At 42.2% G+C, this 16,575-nt stretch overlaps 1 protein-coding gene across 4 annotated transcripts in view; it reads left to right on the top strand.

The window, feature by feature from the left end:
• ntsr1 (neurotensin receptor 1 (high affinity)) overlaps positions 1 to 16,575 on the top strand; it is an 88,344-nt gene that overhangs the window by 29,338 nt on the left and 42,431 nt on the right. For all 4 annotated transcript variants that reach the window (XM_084916311.1, XM_084916310.1, XM_084916308.1 and 1 more), the window contains exon 2: positions 4,825 to 5,026. In XM_084916311.1, the coding sequence (XP_084772437.1) occupies positions 4,825 to 5,026 (202 nt within the window). The remainder of the gene's footprint in view (positions 1 to 4,824; positions 5,027 to 16,575) is intronic.

The following is a 16,575-nucleotide window of genomic DNA, read 5'->3' as shown; positions in this document are numbered from 1 at the left end:
CAGTGCGAGCTGGAGGCCCCCACCCGATGAAGCCAACAGAACCACATCATCCGCAAAAATCAGAGATGAGATTCTGAGGCCACCAAAGCGAAAGCCCTCCGCCACTTGGCTGCGCCTAGAAATCCTGTCCATAAAAATTATGAACAGAACCGGTGACAAAGGGCAGCCCAGGCGGAGCCCATCACCCACCGGGAACGAGTCCGACTTATTGCCGGCAATGCGAACCAAGCTCTTGCAACGGTTGTATAGGGATCGAATGGCCCGTAGCAATGGGCCAGACACCCCATACTCCCGCAACACCTCCCACAGGACACCCCGAGGGACACGGTCGAATGCCTTCTCCAAGTCCACAAAACACATGTAGACTGGTTGGGCAAACTCCCATGCACCCTCAAGTAGCCTCGAGAGGATAAAGAGCTGGTCCAGTGTTCCGCGACCAGGACGAAAACCGCATTGTTCCTCCTGTATCCGAGGTTCGACTAGCAGACTAACTCTCCTTTTCAGCACCCTGGCATAGACTTTCCCAGGGAGGCTGAGGAGTGTGATCCCCCTGTAGTTGGAACACACCCTCCGGTCTCCCTTCTTAAAGATGGGGACCACCACCCCGGTCTGCCAGTCCAGGGGTACTGCCCCTGCTCTCCACGCAACATTGTAGAGGCATGTCAACCAGGACAGCCCTACAACGTCCAGAGCCTTCAGGAACTCGGGGCGGACCTCATCAACACCAGGGGTTCTGCCACCAAGGAGTTGTTTAACTGCCTCAGTGACCTCGCCCCCGGAAATTGGCGGGTCATTCCCCTCATCCCCAGACTCTGCTTCCTCCTCGGAAGACGTGTCAGTGGGATTAAGGAGGTCCTCGAAGTATTCCTTCCACCGCCTGACAATTTTCTCAGTCGACGTCAGCAGCGCTCCGCCAGCACTATATACAGTGCAGGTAGAGCACCGCTTTCCCCTCCTGAGGCGCCTGACGGTTTGCCAGAATCTCTTCGAGGCAGTCCGAAAGTCTTTTTCCATGGCCTATCCGAACTCCTCCCACACCCGAGTTTTTGCTTCAGCCACTGCCCGAGCCGCATTCCGCTTGGCCTGTCGATACCTGTCGGCTGCCTCCGGAGTCCCACAGGCTAACCAAGCCCGATAGGACTCCTTCTTCAGCCTGGTGGCTCCCTTCACCTCTGGTGTCCACCATTTGCTTCGGGGATTACCACCACGGCAGGCACCAACCACCTTGCGGCCGCAGCTCAATGCAGCAGCTTCGGCAATGGAGATGCTGAACATGGTCCATTCGGACTCAATGTCCCCAGTCTCCCTCGGAATGCTGTTGAAGCTCTGCCGGAGGTGTGCGTTGAAGATCTCGCGGACTGGGGCCTCTGCTAGACGTTCCCAGCACACCCTCACTACGCGTTTAGGTGCACCGGGTCTGTCCAGCATTCTCCTCCGCCACCTGATCCAACTCACCACCAGGTGGTGATCAGTTGACAGCTCAGCCCCTCTCTTTACCCGAGTGTCCAGAACATATGGTCGCAGGTCTGGTGATACGATTACAAAATCGACCATCGACCTACGGCCTAGAGCGTCCTGGTGCCACGTGCACTTATGGACACTCTTATGTTCGAACAAGGTGTTCGTTATGGCCAAACTGTGATTTGCACAGAAGTCCAATAACAAAACACCGCTCGGGTTCAGATCAGAGAGGCCGTTCCTCCCAATCACGCCCCTCCAGGTCTCGCTGTCGTTACCCACGTGAGCATTGAAGTCTCCCAGCAGGACAACAGAGTCTCCAGGTGGAGCATCTTCCAGCACCCCCCCCCAGGGACTCTAAGAAGGCTGGGTACTCTGAACTGCCACTCGGCGCATAAGCGAAGATGACAGTCAGGACCTGTTCCCCAACCCTAAGGCGCAGGGAACAAACCCTCTCATCCACCGGGAAAAACCCCAACGTACCGGCAGCAAGCCGAGGGGATATTAGAATACCCACCCCAGCCTGCCGCCTCTCACCAGGGGCAACTCCAGACTGAGACAGAGTCCAGCCCCTCTCCAGGAGACTGGTTCCGGAGCCCAAGCCATGCGTAGCGGTGAGCCCGACTATATCTAGCTGGTACCTCTCAACCTCATGCACTAACTCAGGCTCCTTCCCCACCAGAGAGGTGACATTCCATGTCCCTATTGCCAGTCTTGGCAGCCGGGGATTAGTCCGCCAGGGCCTCCGCTCCTGGCCGCCACCCGGCACACAATGCACCCGACCCCTATGGCGCCTCCTGCGGGTGGTGGGCCTGCGGGAGGATGGGCCCATGTCTCCTCTTCGGGCTGTGCCCGGCCGGGCCCCATGGACTAAGGCCCGGCCACCAGACGCTCGCCCTCGGGCACCCTCCCCGGGCCTGGCTCCAAGGCGGGACCCCGGTAACCCTATCCCGGGCAGGGTAAACTGTTCCCCCGATGTTCTCTTCATAAGGGTCTTCTGAATCGCTCTTTGTCTGGTCCCTCACCCAGGACCAATTTGCCATGGGAGACCCTACCAGGGGGAAAAAGCCCCCAAACAACATAGCCCCTGGGATCCCTGGGACACACAAACCCCTCCACCACGATAAGGTAGCGATTCACGGAGAGGTGCATTATTATTATTAAAATATATTCATTTTATTGTTATTATTATTGCCATGTACAGTGGCACCTTTCAGGTATTGTGCTGTATCAAAAATGTGAAACTGTAGACTTTCTTGTGTTTGAATTTTTAAGCCCAAAAAACATTAGCATTTTTATGTGTTCCATTTTTTGTTTGTTTTTGGTGTTCTTTATGTTTGCTTGTTTATTTTTGAACCAGAAGTGACCGTATTTGAACAACAGGGTAATGCTAATTAATGAAACTAATGATACATTAGCAATACACAAATTTTGGAAGCTTATGATATATTAGCCATACAATAAACCAAAAATTCACATGAGGGTCCTCTACCAGGGTCCTGCGCAGTATCTTGAGGCACTGCGCTCTTCTGGACAGAGATCTCAGGCATCGTTTCCCAGATGAGCTGGAGCCACTCACTCAGTTTCTGCCCAGAGTGCAATGATTACCACATCTCCTTGAGCTCTTCTCTCAGGCCTTGGTGTTTCTCGAGCTTGCCAGCTATGATAGACCCTAGCCTCTATGGATCTTGTGGTTAGTGCATGTTCCCATGCTGCCATGATTAATGTTTATGTGCAGTCTTTCAATTCAGTTCAATTTTATTTATATAGTTCAAAATCATAACCCCCTCCGTGAATCACTACCTTGTTGTGGTATAGGGTTTTGTGTGTCCCAGGGATCCCAGGGGCTATAGGCATAGGGTTACAGGGGCCCGGGCTTGGAGCCAGTCCTGGTGAGGCTGCTTGAAGGCCTGGCTCAAAGTAGGGACATGGCCCACCCTGGCACCACAAGCAAGTGCGGAGACCCTCACGGAACAATCCCCAGCTCCTAAGACTAGCAACTGGGACATGGAAAGTCACCTCTCTGGTGGGGAAGGAGCCAGAGCTAATGTATTACGTTGAGCGGTACTGGCCAGATATAGTCGCGCTCACCCAACGCATGGTTTGGGCTCTGGAACCAGTCTCTTGGAGAGGTGCTGGGCAAGGGAACGGGAACAGGTCCTGACTGTTGTCTGCACTTATGTGGCAGACAACAGTACCCGGCCTTCTTCAAGTCCGTGGGGGGGGGGGGGTTTACCTGAGGACTCAGCTGTCCTACTGGGAGACCTCAATGCTCATGTGGGAAATGACAGTAAGACCTGGAGGGGCGTGATTGGGAGGAATGACCTGCCAGATCTGAACCAGAGCAGTGTTCTCTTGCTGGAATTATGTGCAAAACGAAGTTTGTCCACCACAAACACCATGTCTGAACATAAGGGTGCCCATAAGCACACGAGGCACCAGGACACTCAGGGGTGACTGAGGAATTTTTATATGTATGTGTGTGTGTTTGTGTGTGTGTATACATACGTGTGTATATATATATATATATATACACGTATGTGTGTGTGTGTGTATATATATATATATATATATATATATATATATATATATATATATATATATATATATATATATATATATATATGTGTGTGTGTGTATAGATAGATAGATAGATAGATAGATAGATAGATAGATAGATAGATAGATAGATAGATATGTATGTATAAGAATTATAAAGCAGAAGAAACTCAATCAAAACAATAATAAGGGTCAAAAAAGGAAAAAAGGAGGTAAGTTAAAATACAAAAAGCTACCCATATGGAAAAGAAATAGAAAAACTTATCAAAAAAAAAAAAAAAACTTGCATCAGCTTTGGCTTGCTTCATATAGTGAATCATATAAGGCTTATATGATTTACTCATGAAAGTGGCCACTTTCTCATTACTTTCATATATAGTTTTAGGAAGTATCCAAAACATACAAGTTTCATTTATATAGTTTTTCAAGGGATCTTATATATGTTTTCACTCTTGTACCCTTTTCATACAAGTTTCACAAAAGACAGATTTAAACTTTATAAGATTTATATATATATATTTTCCATACGGTTAATCTTGACATAAAACAAGAAGTAAACTGAAAGAGTGGCCAAAGATATACTTAAACATTCAGCAAGATGCAAACAGACGAAACACGGAAGCCATCTTTAATCTGCAACCTATTATGGCGGAAGGGCCAATCATCAGCCTCGAGGGACACTGGGTTTTTGTTTTGTTTTGGGGCTTTTTAAATAACATATATATATTTTATCTTAGTGAACCAGATACATAGTTTTTCTGTCAGCACTAATCTCCAGTGTTTACAGCCTTCTCTCTTTTTGAACAGGTAAATGCATTCCTGTCCTTTGTCATACCGATGGTGGCCATATCTGTTCTGAATGGGGTCATTGCCAATCAGCTGTTGCGGATGTTCCGTGAGGCTGAGCAAGACAACCGTGTCTGCATGATTGGTGCAAATCCCACCATGCTGAATTTCACTGTGGAGTCCAACCGTGCTCAGTCGCTACGCCATGGAGTTCTTGTTCTCCGTAAGTAAACACTCCAACACTTTTCTGACAGGAATGGGATCTGGTGTGGTCTTCTGCTGCTGTTCAAGGGTTAGCAGGTTGTGCATTCTTCTGCATACCTGAATTGTAGCAAATGGTTATTAGTTTTCTGTTGCTTTGCTAACGGCTCAAAGCAGTTTGGTCATTCTCCTTTGACTTGAGGCATCAAGACATTTTCTGCTGTCATTGAACATGCAACTGAACATAGCTCTATTCATAGCATAGCATGTAAATGTGAGAGTAAAAATAGTGATATCTTATAATTATATCAAATTTGTACAAAGTATGTTCAGTGTATAGAGACAAACTTTTATAGCGGATCCTAGGGATCTATTAGGTAATACAAAAGGTGAAAACATGTTTTATATCCTCTTTTATTCATTTCTTGAGAGCTATTGATGTTTCTGTAAAACACTAGAATTCTGTAAATTCTGACATTTTGAAAATGCATATCATTTATTTATTATAGTTTATTTAAATGAGCAAAAATACATTTTCATAAATCTAATTTCTAAAAAGCTTTAAGCAATTACCAGTAATGGTTCACTCCCTGATAAAAAAAAAAAAAAAAAAAAGATTTAATTACAAATTACCAGGATTTATTTGACACCATTTGCAGAGGTTTTAGTGCAGTGGTGTTCTTTATTCATAGCCAATGTTCAGCTTGAAAATTAAATGATACAGATTTACTTATATGACAAGGTTATCACTATGAAGACCAACGTTTTTTAAATAAATGAGAAATGTTCACAAAATGTTATGATATAGCCTTGGATTTTAGATGCTGGTGTTAACAGACTTCAAGCTTTGGAGGATATTAATAGCCTGTTAAGCTGTCCTCAACCTTTTGTGCTTGGGTACACTCCATCACCCACTATGACAGGCATAAAACTCACTAAGCTTCCATGCACGCAAGCATGTGCACTTTATCGATATCCACCTGCATTAACTCAGCAGCTTCATCAGTCTGTCAGTGATCCACACACCCATCACTCCAGCCCTGCAAATGATTCAAAGGAGGCTTATCCTTAGACGTATCCTTTTAATCAAATGTGGATAAATTATGAGCTGCAAATAGTCATCATCGGAGACCCAAAGAAACAACCCTTTTAAACATGTCTTCCAACATCTTTTTATAACTACACCTACACCTAAAATTTTCCGGTGGATTCCTGCTGTTAAAATTTCCTCGATTTTCATCATTACAAAATGCTAAACTTCAACAGTGACAGTCTCACAACAAACTACATGCAATCTAATGATGTTATTTCAGGGTGATCTTGGCTGTACACAAGACTGGTCCTAAGCATGAGCAACTTTTGTGTAAGACAAAAGCTACAAATGTTTGTTAACGTATGTTCATTAGCCTTCAGTTCCCCTTAACTGCCACTTTTCTTTCCCCATCATAAAGTAAAACAGAGAATGGATTATTTCCATTTAATACTATCTTAGAACAACCAAATATATTTAAAAATGATTAGTTAAACTTAAAATCAAGGGAGTGCATCACTTACCCACCACTAGCCTGTCAAATAATCTAATCCACATCTATCACACTGTGATTTAGTCAAGTTTAATTTATATCTATATTTAAAACTAATGGTTATTTGTATTGTTGTCTGCAGTCATTTTACTTTTGGCACAAGCAATTCCACTGAAGTGTACAAAGCTTTTGAGATTCACAGCTGAGAGAAGCCTTCACTGATTCAATGCAGCATTACTACATTTAACTTTTTTTCCAACAGTGACAAAACGTTTGTCACTATCCATAGTTGGGACACTGTCAAATGTAAATAAAAAGAGGATGCAGTGGTTATCTTAAACCCATATTCTATTCAAAATACAACAAAAAAACCCCCAAATGTTTAAGCATAATCATAAAAACTGTTGGCATATTTTGAGTTTGATAAAAAAAACCCGCTGGAATCAGATTTAACTCCTAATTAGGTTAATTGGCAACACGATCAGGTATAAAAAGAACATCTCAGAGTTTCTCCAAGAAAAATAGGCAGCCGTTCACCAATCTACAAAAAAAAAACGCACCTACAGATTGTGAATCCATTTCAGAATAATGTTCATCAAGAAGACTATGAATGTCACATCTCTACGTGCAAGGGACAAGTCTGAAAATAAATACTGGATGCCTGTTATAGTTGGGCCCTCATGCAGCATGATTCTGGCATGTAAATCATTACATGGGGTCAGAAACACTTCTAGAAAACACTGTTTATGAACACAGCTCTCTGTGCCATCCACAAATGCAGGTTTAAGCTCTGATAAAAAAAAGCATCTTCCAGAAATATTGCTGTCTTCTCCTGGCCTACTTAAAATGGACAGAGGCAAAATGAAAAACTGTTAAAAATTTTTAGTAGAGTCCAGATTCTGAAGTGGCCTATCTGTAATATTTTGAGATAATCCAGCCTTTACAGCTCTAATCCAAAAATGTAATTTCTGTGTGGTAACAATTGTTCTTCTGACAATTATTTACCATGTTTTCAATAGTTGTGGTCAATAAAATGCAGCTGTATGAAAAAAAAAAAATACACCTTCTTTCTTTATTAAGGCTTTACACATCAGGACATAATTAAAAATAAAATCCTCAGCAATTGGGCACGCATAAGCCGAAGCAAAGAAGCACTGTGTGAAAAACTAAGTAGACTTTATTGCTTCCATAGAAATTACAAGGGTAACTAGCAACCAGGTACTGCTAATCAGGTGCACTTGATTAACTGATCATCAGTAAATATAAAGCAGAAGTTTTTGCAGTTTGCTGTTCTGAAGCATTCAGGTCTTTGCCACCCATCAATCTGGGAATGGTTAGAAGCTTCTTTCCAAATAATTTAAAGTCTCTCATTCTACAATGAGAAAGATTATTCACAAATGGAAGTTGCTAATCTTCCCAGGTTTGGAAGCCCCAAGAAATTCACCCCAAGGTCAGACCATACACTCCTCAGAGAAATTGTAAAAAAAAAAAAAAAAAAAAAAAAAAAAAGGATATTTTGATTTCACCCATTAAAAGAAACAGCAGAATTTCCAGAAGCATTTTTCCTGATAGGAGTCATATTCAACTAGCACAGCCAGCTACTTCATACACACATTTTCTAAAAGAACTGGTTCTTACATGGCAGTTTTCTACTCTGTCTTAGCACTCAGAGCAGTTTACACAACTTGCCTCAGTCATACAAGCACTTTTTTCTATGCTTTTTTTTCTATGTCATTACTTTCTATCATTCACCCATATTTATACTCTGATGAATGCATCAGAGAGCAACGTGGGGTTAGTATCTTGCATAAGGATATTTGGCATGCAGACTGGAGTAGCTAGGGATCAAACGACCAACTTTGCAATTGGCAGATGACCTGCTCTACCTCCTCTACCCGTAGCTCAGGAAGGGTGCAGTTTGATGAAACGACACATGATACCTGATCTCTGGCATTTCATGAAAAATTCACTGTGTAATAAAACATATAATGTCTTTCTATAATAATTCAATTTTCATTCTTCGGGCCCACTTTGTCAAATCACAGAATGACTTTCAAGCTTAACTGGAACGTTGTATTCAAATGGGTTCTATTTTTTCTAATATTCCCAATTATAGCAGTAGTTGCTGTGATCTGTCCTGCTGTACTCAAAGTAATGTCGCACTTTAGTGACAATCCAATTAGCTGGATAATGTCAGGCAAATTAAATACAGAAAAAATACATTTTGTAATGATTTCTCGTACTGTTCTGACTGAGAGTGCTATCATTATCATACAGAGACAGGCAAATCTTAGTTGTAATATGTCTCACATATAATGTGGTCTTGGGTTATGAGAACAGACCAGTCCCTCCCTTCCTTTTACTCCCACTCCATGTCCTTTACTTAATTAGAACTATTCTTCATATGTGTGTGCGATAATTACAGTTAAATAGGTCCAAATTCTGAACCCAGTCAAAACATAACCTGTCTTTGTTTCATCATTGACAATTCAAAAAAAGCTTTTATTACAAAAACCACAAATCTAATAAAGATTCATGAAATCTGCCCACAGGGTTTTGTCACTGATGTTTCTGCCTTTATCACCCATCACCCAGAAGATTTCAGTTGTCTTCCCAGCATTGCCAGTACATTATCTGTGCTTGCTTTTGGTAGAACTTTGAATTGGGTCATTATTAATATTGGTGGTCAGAGACTTGTTCAGTACTTGAATTTCAATTTTTGATCTTATTTTTCTTCAAATAAGTTTGGTCTGTTTGGTTTAGCTGTAATTTACTTTTTTTAATGCTCACATTTATGTATCTAACATCCAACATCCTACAATTTACAAAGCTTTTTGAAATATATACATATATATAGCTTTAAATTTTGAAGCTTTTAGAATTGTAGGGGTCTTGCAAGTGTTATTCTAATTTTAATGCAGGATAAACAGCCATACAGAGCAAATACTCCCCCAACTCATTCTATTTCAGTATAGAGTGACACTCTACTGCAATTTTCAGGTCTTTATGGTCATGCTGCCTTCTCTCATATGTTAATCAGATATCAATCTATGCCTGTGTGAGTGTGTGTGTGTACTTAGCACAGTAGTAGAACAAAACATGGCTCACTCAAGTTAATAACAATTCACCGGCCTACAATCGAGGTTTTCCAGAAATTGATCATTTGTCAGAAAACAAGAACCAAATCTAAACATCTGCAAATCTAATGGGCTGGGCCAGAGCACTATGAGGAAGGCTGTAGCTCTCACTTCATTTTAAAGGCATAGATGGAATAAAATAAAGAGACCTATTCACATAAACAAAGAATAAAATGTAAAAAAAAAATAATTAAATAAAATAAGACCCAGACCATTCTCAATCCGACGCGTAACATACCAACGATTTGTCACATCCTGAGGCGTCCCATAGGAACGCGAAAGGTAACCTTCTGCATCCCTATGATATGCGCTGGATTGTGGATGGAATCCAATAGAATGACGCTTCCGGCGGTAACACTTGTTCCAGCAGTGTATTCCAGCCCTAACCCTAATCTTAACCACAGTCTTGATCATATTATATAGTGTTTTCCAAAGTAATTAATGATGATAAAGTAAAACGAAATGTACATGTAGATTCATTCCAAATGGTTCTCATGTTTCCTGACGTTTCCAAACGTGTAACATAGAGACGTGTTGGGTGGCCAAAAGCGTAACATACCGACGATTTCTCACATGGCATAATATGTTACGCTTTGGGATGAGAACGTGTTGGGAAAATACCAAGGGGACAGGAAGGATGTACCTATCACTGACCGGAACAAGCTCTAACGGTCATATTCTTTGACTTTACAGGTTGATCAGCTCAAGCTTACAAGTACATAAACACAGTGAGGAAGTATTCATGAATACTTATAAGTTTCATAAGTTAACTGTCACGGCTGGGGCAGCAGTCGTGTGGTGATGAGAAGGAGGATCCAAGTAGCAGCGGCGATGATGTGAGTGAGTTTATTTACAGTGCACAATACATAACAAAAGCGAGGGCTGAACCAAACGTAAACCTAAACTGAGAAAAACTAATAAACAAACCTAAGGACACGGGATGATACATGGAGATGACACGGAGAAAGCAGGGCAGAGAGACGCGGAGAAACACTGATTAACACAGAATAACACAGACGAACCCACGAGGAGCACAGGCAGACACACACACTATAAATACACACAAGGAAATGAGGGAATGACACGCCAGAGGGGAACACAGCTGAATCCAATTAGACACGACGAGACACAAACCTTCAAAGTAAAACAGGAAACTCACAGACTGTTGGGGACACGAACAGAGCACAAGGGGAAGACACAGGTAGGGATAATAAAACACTGAACACCAGAACCAAACCCTAAGAACTAATATAAAAGCAGAAGAAACTAGAAAATAATAACAACAAACTCAAAACGCTGGGTCACCGACCCAGGACCATGACGTTAACCTTATACAATTCTAAAAACAACATAACGTTTTATTTATAAGGGAAACATGCTTTCAAGTGAAGTCCAAAAAGGTGGGGATAAGATGAGACAGACTTTTACACACACCAGAACTGTTTCACAGGTTGTGTTTTTTATTTTATATATATATATTTATAATCATAAATGTATTTTATGTTTACCAACATGCCTACCTCTATTTATAATGTACAATTTATTATTCACAAATGCCCCTCCAGATAATTTAGTGTGTACTAAATTTTATCGACACTCAGATAAATCTGTCCAAAAGAGTGAGTACACTTTTCTTTTGTTTGTGTATTTGCACAGTGGTAGTTAGGAATCTACACATTGGGCCCCAGGGATTGGTGAGCCAGAGTTGGGGGTGGGGGGTGGAAGGTTGCAGACGACCTTATTAGACAAGTACGGTTCCAAATATTTGAGCTTACTCTTCACCATAGTGCTATGGTTAAGTTCTACTTAGCAATATGAATAAAAAAGCCATGACCGAGGAAGGTACCATGGTTTCAGAATTGCTGAACAGACGTATTGACAGTGACAAATAGTAATGAGCAGAATGCTGAGGACTACGTTGTCATTGTGCTGGAGACTACAGAGAAAAAAGATCTGCCTCTGACTTATTGATTGACTATATGGGTGTAATGCAAACACGCATAAATAAACATGTTCATGTATGCATGATAGCAGGACGTTACATTAATTTAAATTCATTTTCTGGAGACTAATTTAGAACACAACCATAACTAATGTGGTAAGGTATCGTTCATGTTGTGGGGACAACAACTCATGCACACACAAATGCACACTGTTTTTACTTCTTCAGTTTGTTTATGTACTTAAGGTTATGGAAAGACAGGAAATTGCCCTGTTGAGGCTTGTCTCAACAAACAGCGGATGTTATTACACCCACTGAGGAATCAACAACAAAAATATCAATGTTAAGTGTTGCCAACTTTGTGGGATATTGTGAGACAAGTATTTCTTAACAGGGCACAAAAGGATGGAAAACAAAGGACTATCAATCACCTGCTGTAGACAGAATCTCATACCCAGAGATATAAAAGAGTAAATGTATGTTTGACCCAGTAATAATCTCTACTCACAGACATAAAAATCAGCACTTGAATATCTTTGGGGTCTATGTTCTGCTGCCTGCCTATCATGCAGTGATAGGAAATAACAGAGAACAATAAACACCGTTTAGAGAGGTTTCTTTAACTACATGCGTTATGTTGCATTCTGGATATGACAGCGGGGATCTTTAAGAAGCTGCTAGGAAACCAGCAGACATAAATGACAACAGTAGGCATTATCAGCAGCAACTGCCACCAATTATTCAGCCACACTGGGATTTTGAGGTAATAGATAATTAACCTAGGGAGATCACAAACTTTGCTGTATCACTAACTATTCATTCTTACAGGTTAGTCCAAAACAATGAAATCTGAATAAAAATGTTTTGTGGTGAAATCAATGAGTTCAGCCTGATGTCAAGTATGTGTCACACAAGTAAATGGACTGGTTCTTATAAAGCACTTTAGTCTACTTGAGCACTCAAAGTGCTTTATTCACACAAGCACTTTTTCTATACGTAAGTGCCTTCCTTCTAACAGTCACACTCTGATGAATGTATCAGAAAGTAACTTGGGGTTCAGTGTCTTGCATGCTTGGCATGCGGACTGGAGGAGCCAGGAATTGAACCACCAATCTTTAAAATACCAAGTTATAACTAATCAGGTCTTTAAGTCTGACATCATTAGCTGTGTCTGGGCCCAAACTCTGCTGCAGGTCCCTAAGTAAAACAATCACTGCAGCATCACTGAGAGTTGAAAAACTGTCTAAATTCTTTCATCTGTAATAAAATGATCAGTGTGGCTGCTCTACCGGGTGTAATAATTAAGTTTAACATCCAGGCATCCATGAAAACAGATTTTATTAAATTTAATGGAGTTGGAAGTTAGCAGGGAGTTAGCTTGCTAGTTTCCATCTAAATATGATATACCATGTTCAGACTGAGGGATTTCTGAAACATTTAAAACTTAAAGCTCTGCTATCACTTCCGACATAAATGAAGACAGAACTAAACAGCAGTGGCATTCGTAGGGTTACTGAAGTTTGGCTAGCTGGTATATAACAATGTGCTACGTTAAATAGCTATGTTAGCATAATATAAACAGTGAAGCTGGAGGATGAACGCTAACTTTTTTCCACTCGATAAAAGTTAATGTTAAGGGTTCCCGATGGTCAGGGACAAATGCAATCTAAACTAAACTTTAAAATGATTAGCGGTAATAAAAACTGAGAGAAGCCGACAGTGATCACAGACTGTTTTAGGGGCTTGTTGAGATTAAATAGAACAACATACAAAGCATTAAAACATTTTAAAAATACAAAAGCCTTATAAGAAGCAGCAGCGATGAGATGATTCAGGAGGCCGATCACATGGGAAGCGGCGGCAACTCCAGGGCAGGTCTGGGGTTTGTCCTTGATGGTGAGGCTCCTTAGCCCACAGATCTGGAGGACGATGGCGGCGCCAAATAAAACTTCAGGTGGCCTGGAAGGTGGCCTGTGATGGTGTGGTTGGTTGATGGCCAAGGAGGAGAAGGAGTACGTGCAGGCTGTGGCTGAGCAGGATGTGGACATGCATTCCACGCAGGATGTGATCTGGCAGGCGTGCAGACCAGACAGCGCAATGACCTCTGGTGGAAACATGGCTGGACCAGACTGCACAGAAACCTCTAGTGGAACAGGATGAGAACCAGACGGTGCAGAGAGCTCTGTTGGAGCAGAACCAGATGGTGATGTGGAGATGTGGAGGTCATATCTGGCTGGATAAGCTTGCCTGAGTTCCCAGCAGATGACGCAGGCGGCTGGGTCGGCTCGCTCAAGCTCTCAGCAGAGACAGAACAATGAGACTGCTCAGCTGAGCTCCCAGCTGAGACAGGTGGAGGCGGAGTTGGCTAAAGTTGTGCAGATCACACCCCCTGCACACAACTCCACAGCTAAGGCTACTGTGGAGTGTTGGCCATTTTCCTCATGGGAATGGATACAGTGCTGGTGCTTGCCGAACACCAGCCACCCCCTCCCAGTGGGTGCAATGACAGGCTGAGTGTCAGCTGTCCCCACCCTAGGGACAGGCGCAGGAACAGGCCAGATACCAGTTGCCTCCACTCAAGGAACAGATTCCGGTGCAGAGGAGGACTTGGCCATGGCTGCCGTCACCTGTGGAGTAGGTGACTGTGGAATAGCTGTTCAGCTGTGCTTCCCAGGTGTTTTCACTTTGCCCATTTCCTGAGTCCTGCATAATGGGTCCAAAACCCGTTGACAGCTTACCATAACACAACGCTAACAAGCTCTACAATTTCAAAATGGCCTGACCCAAAGACCAAAATAACAATCTTCACACATTTAATGTTACATTAATGTTTCATCACTAAGTACACACATGTCTATACTTTTCAAGAAACTTACACTTTCACTGATCTTTACAGTAAAAGGAAAAACAATCATTCATTCATTAAGTTAAAGTCAAAGTTAAAGTAAACTTTATTGTCATCTCTGCTATATCCAGTCCAGCATACAGAGAGATGAGATGATGAGGCTCTGGTTTCATCAGTGCAAAGCAAGCTAATAAATAGATATAAAAATGAGAAGAAAATAAATAAATATCCGCTTGAGAGTTACAATTAGAATTTACAATTTACAGTTGGTGTGGTTTAAAGTGACCAGTGTAGCAGCTTGTAAACCCAGTTCAACCCAGAGTGAATAAGATTGGTCATAGGGCAGCATAAATTGTCCATAGAGTAGCGTATCTTACAGAGGTAGTGGTGTGCAAAGTGCAAAAAAAGTCAGTTAACAGATTGTGTGGGTGTGTGTGTGGGGGGGGCTGGTAGTGAGTTCAGGAGTCTGATGGATCTGGCCCCGATGCTGCGGTAGCGTCTGCCTGATGGGAGGAGAGAAAAGAGTCCATGTGAGGGGTGTGACGGGTCGAGCACGATGCCTGAGGCCTTACTGATGCAGCGATTTGAAAGATGACTGTAGCAGAGGGAGAGATGTTCCAATGATCTTGGTAGCTGCTTTAACAATCCGTTGTAGTTTGCTGAGATCATCAACATTGCAGTTTCCAAACCACACGGAGATGCAGCTGGTCAGAACACTCTCTATTGTCCCCCTGTAGAACATAGTGAGGGTGGGAGGAGAGAGGTTGGCCCGCTTCAGACGTCTCAGGAAGTGGAGGCGCTGCTGGGCCTTTTTGGTGATGGAGGTGGTGTTGGTGGTCCAGGTGAGGTTGTCTGAGATGTGAACTTACATGTTAGGTATACAGTAATCTGATATTTGGGGATAATGCCTAGCTATAGCTGAGATCCAATGCAAGTTTCACATTTATGCTTTCAACTTTAATTGTCAGCCATATCTAGGTAATAATGGATTGCATTTATATAGCGCTTTTCGGGCCCTCAAAGCGCTGTACAGTTCCACTATTCATTCACTCTCACATTCACACACTGGTGGAGGCAAGCTACAGTTGTAGCCACAGCTGCTCTGGGGCAGACTGACAGAAGCGAGGCTGCCATATCGCACCATCGGCCCCTCTGGCCATCACCAGTAGGCGGTAGGTGAAGTGTCTTGCCCAAGGACACAACGACCGAGACTGTCCGAGCCGGGGCTCGAACCGGCAATCATCCGGTTGCAAGACAAACTGCCAACTCTTTACTACTACTCTAGGTACTTTGCTCTTTTGGAAAAAAGGAGTTTATGTGACACTGACACTGACAGCATTTTGCAAGATTTAAGAGGTCGTCAAAGCAGTTTTTCCATATGGTCAAATACAGTGGTCCCCAGTATGCTGTATCCAGTGACCAAAGAATACTGAACTAGGAGTCTTTCTTCCCTCCTGTGTTACTCCAAATCAAATACCCTTGTGTGGTGATGAGTTCTGAGGGTATTTATGTACTCTGTTGGATGGAATCCAGCAAAGTAGTAATCTTGGGGTTCATTGCACTTTTTTTCTATATGTAAATTCCCTTGCTCAACTTTTATCAATAAACTTTTGTATCATTCGCTCAGTCTCTGAAGGCTATTTACTGAGTTTATTTCATCAATTTTCTTACAAGGATTTTAGTCATATATAATGCAACTGATGATGTACAACTAATTTAAATATACCTAATATTAATGGTTCTTTTGTTCTGTCTGACTTTTACATACATTTTTCAAGTATTGAATTATACAAACTTAACCACAAGGTCCACATAAGGTAAACATTTGCATGAGCTAAGGGCCACTCAAATACTATACTTCGGTAGTATAGTAATTACTATAGCAATTATGGAGGTTCCATAAAAACAGAAACAGACTGGTCGAGCTGCAAAGATCTGCAGGAAAAAGGGGTAAATTAATCAAATAAATTAAGCACATAGTGCTGATAATAGTGTTTATTGTCTCAGTCTCTCTGTGTTGGTTTGAGCAGAACATTTATGATCCTGTCCAGTTATTAAAAATGAATATTCTACCTGAATATTTTTGACAGTGTATGAGTCCCTTTTGGATCAGAAAGACTCCTA

This window comes from Perissodus microlepis, chromosome 20 (genome assembly GCF_051167445.1).
Source record: "Perissodus microlepis isolate ML-2025 ecotype Zambia chromosome 20, ASM5116744v1, whole genome shotgun sequence".
NCBI lineage: Eukaryota > Metazoa > Chordata > Actinopteri > Cichliformes > Cichlidae > Perissodus > Perissodus microlepis.
The sequence above is the reverse complement of the archived record's forward strand: the minus strand, read 5'-3'. Positions and strand labels throughout refer to the sequence as shown.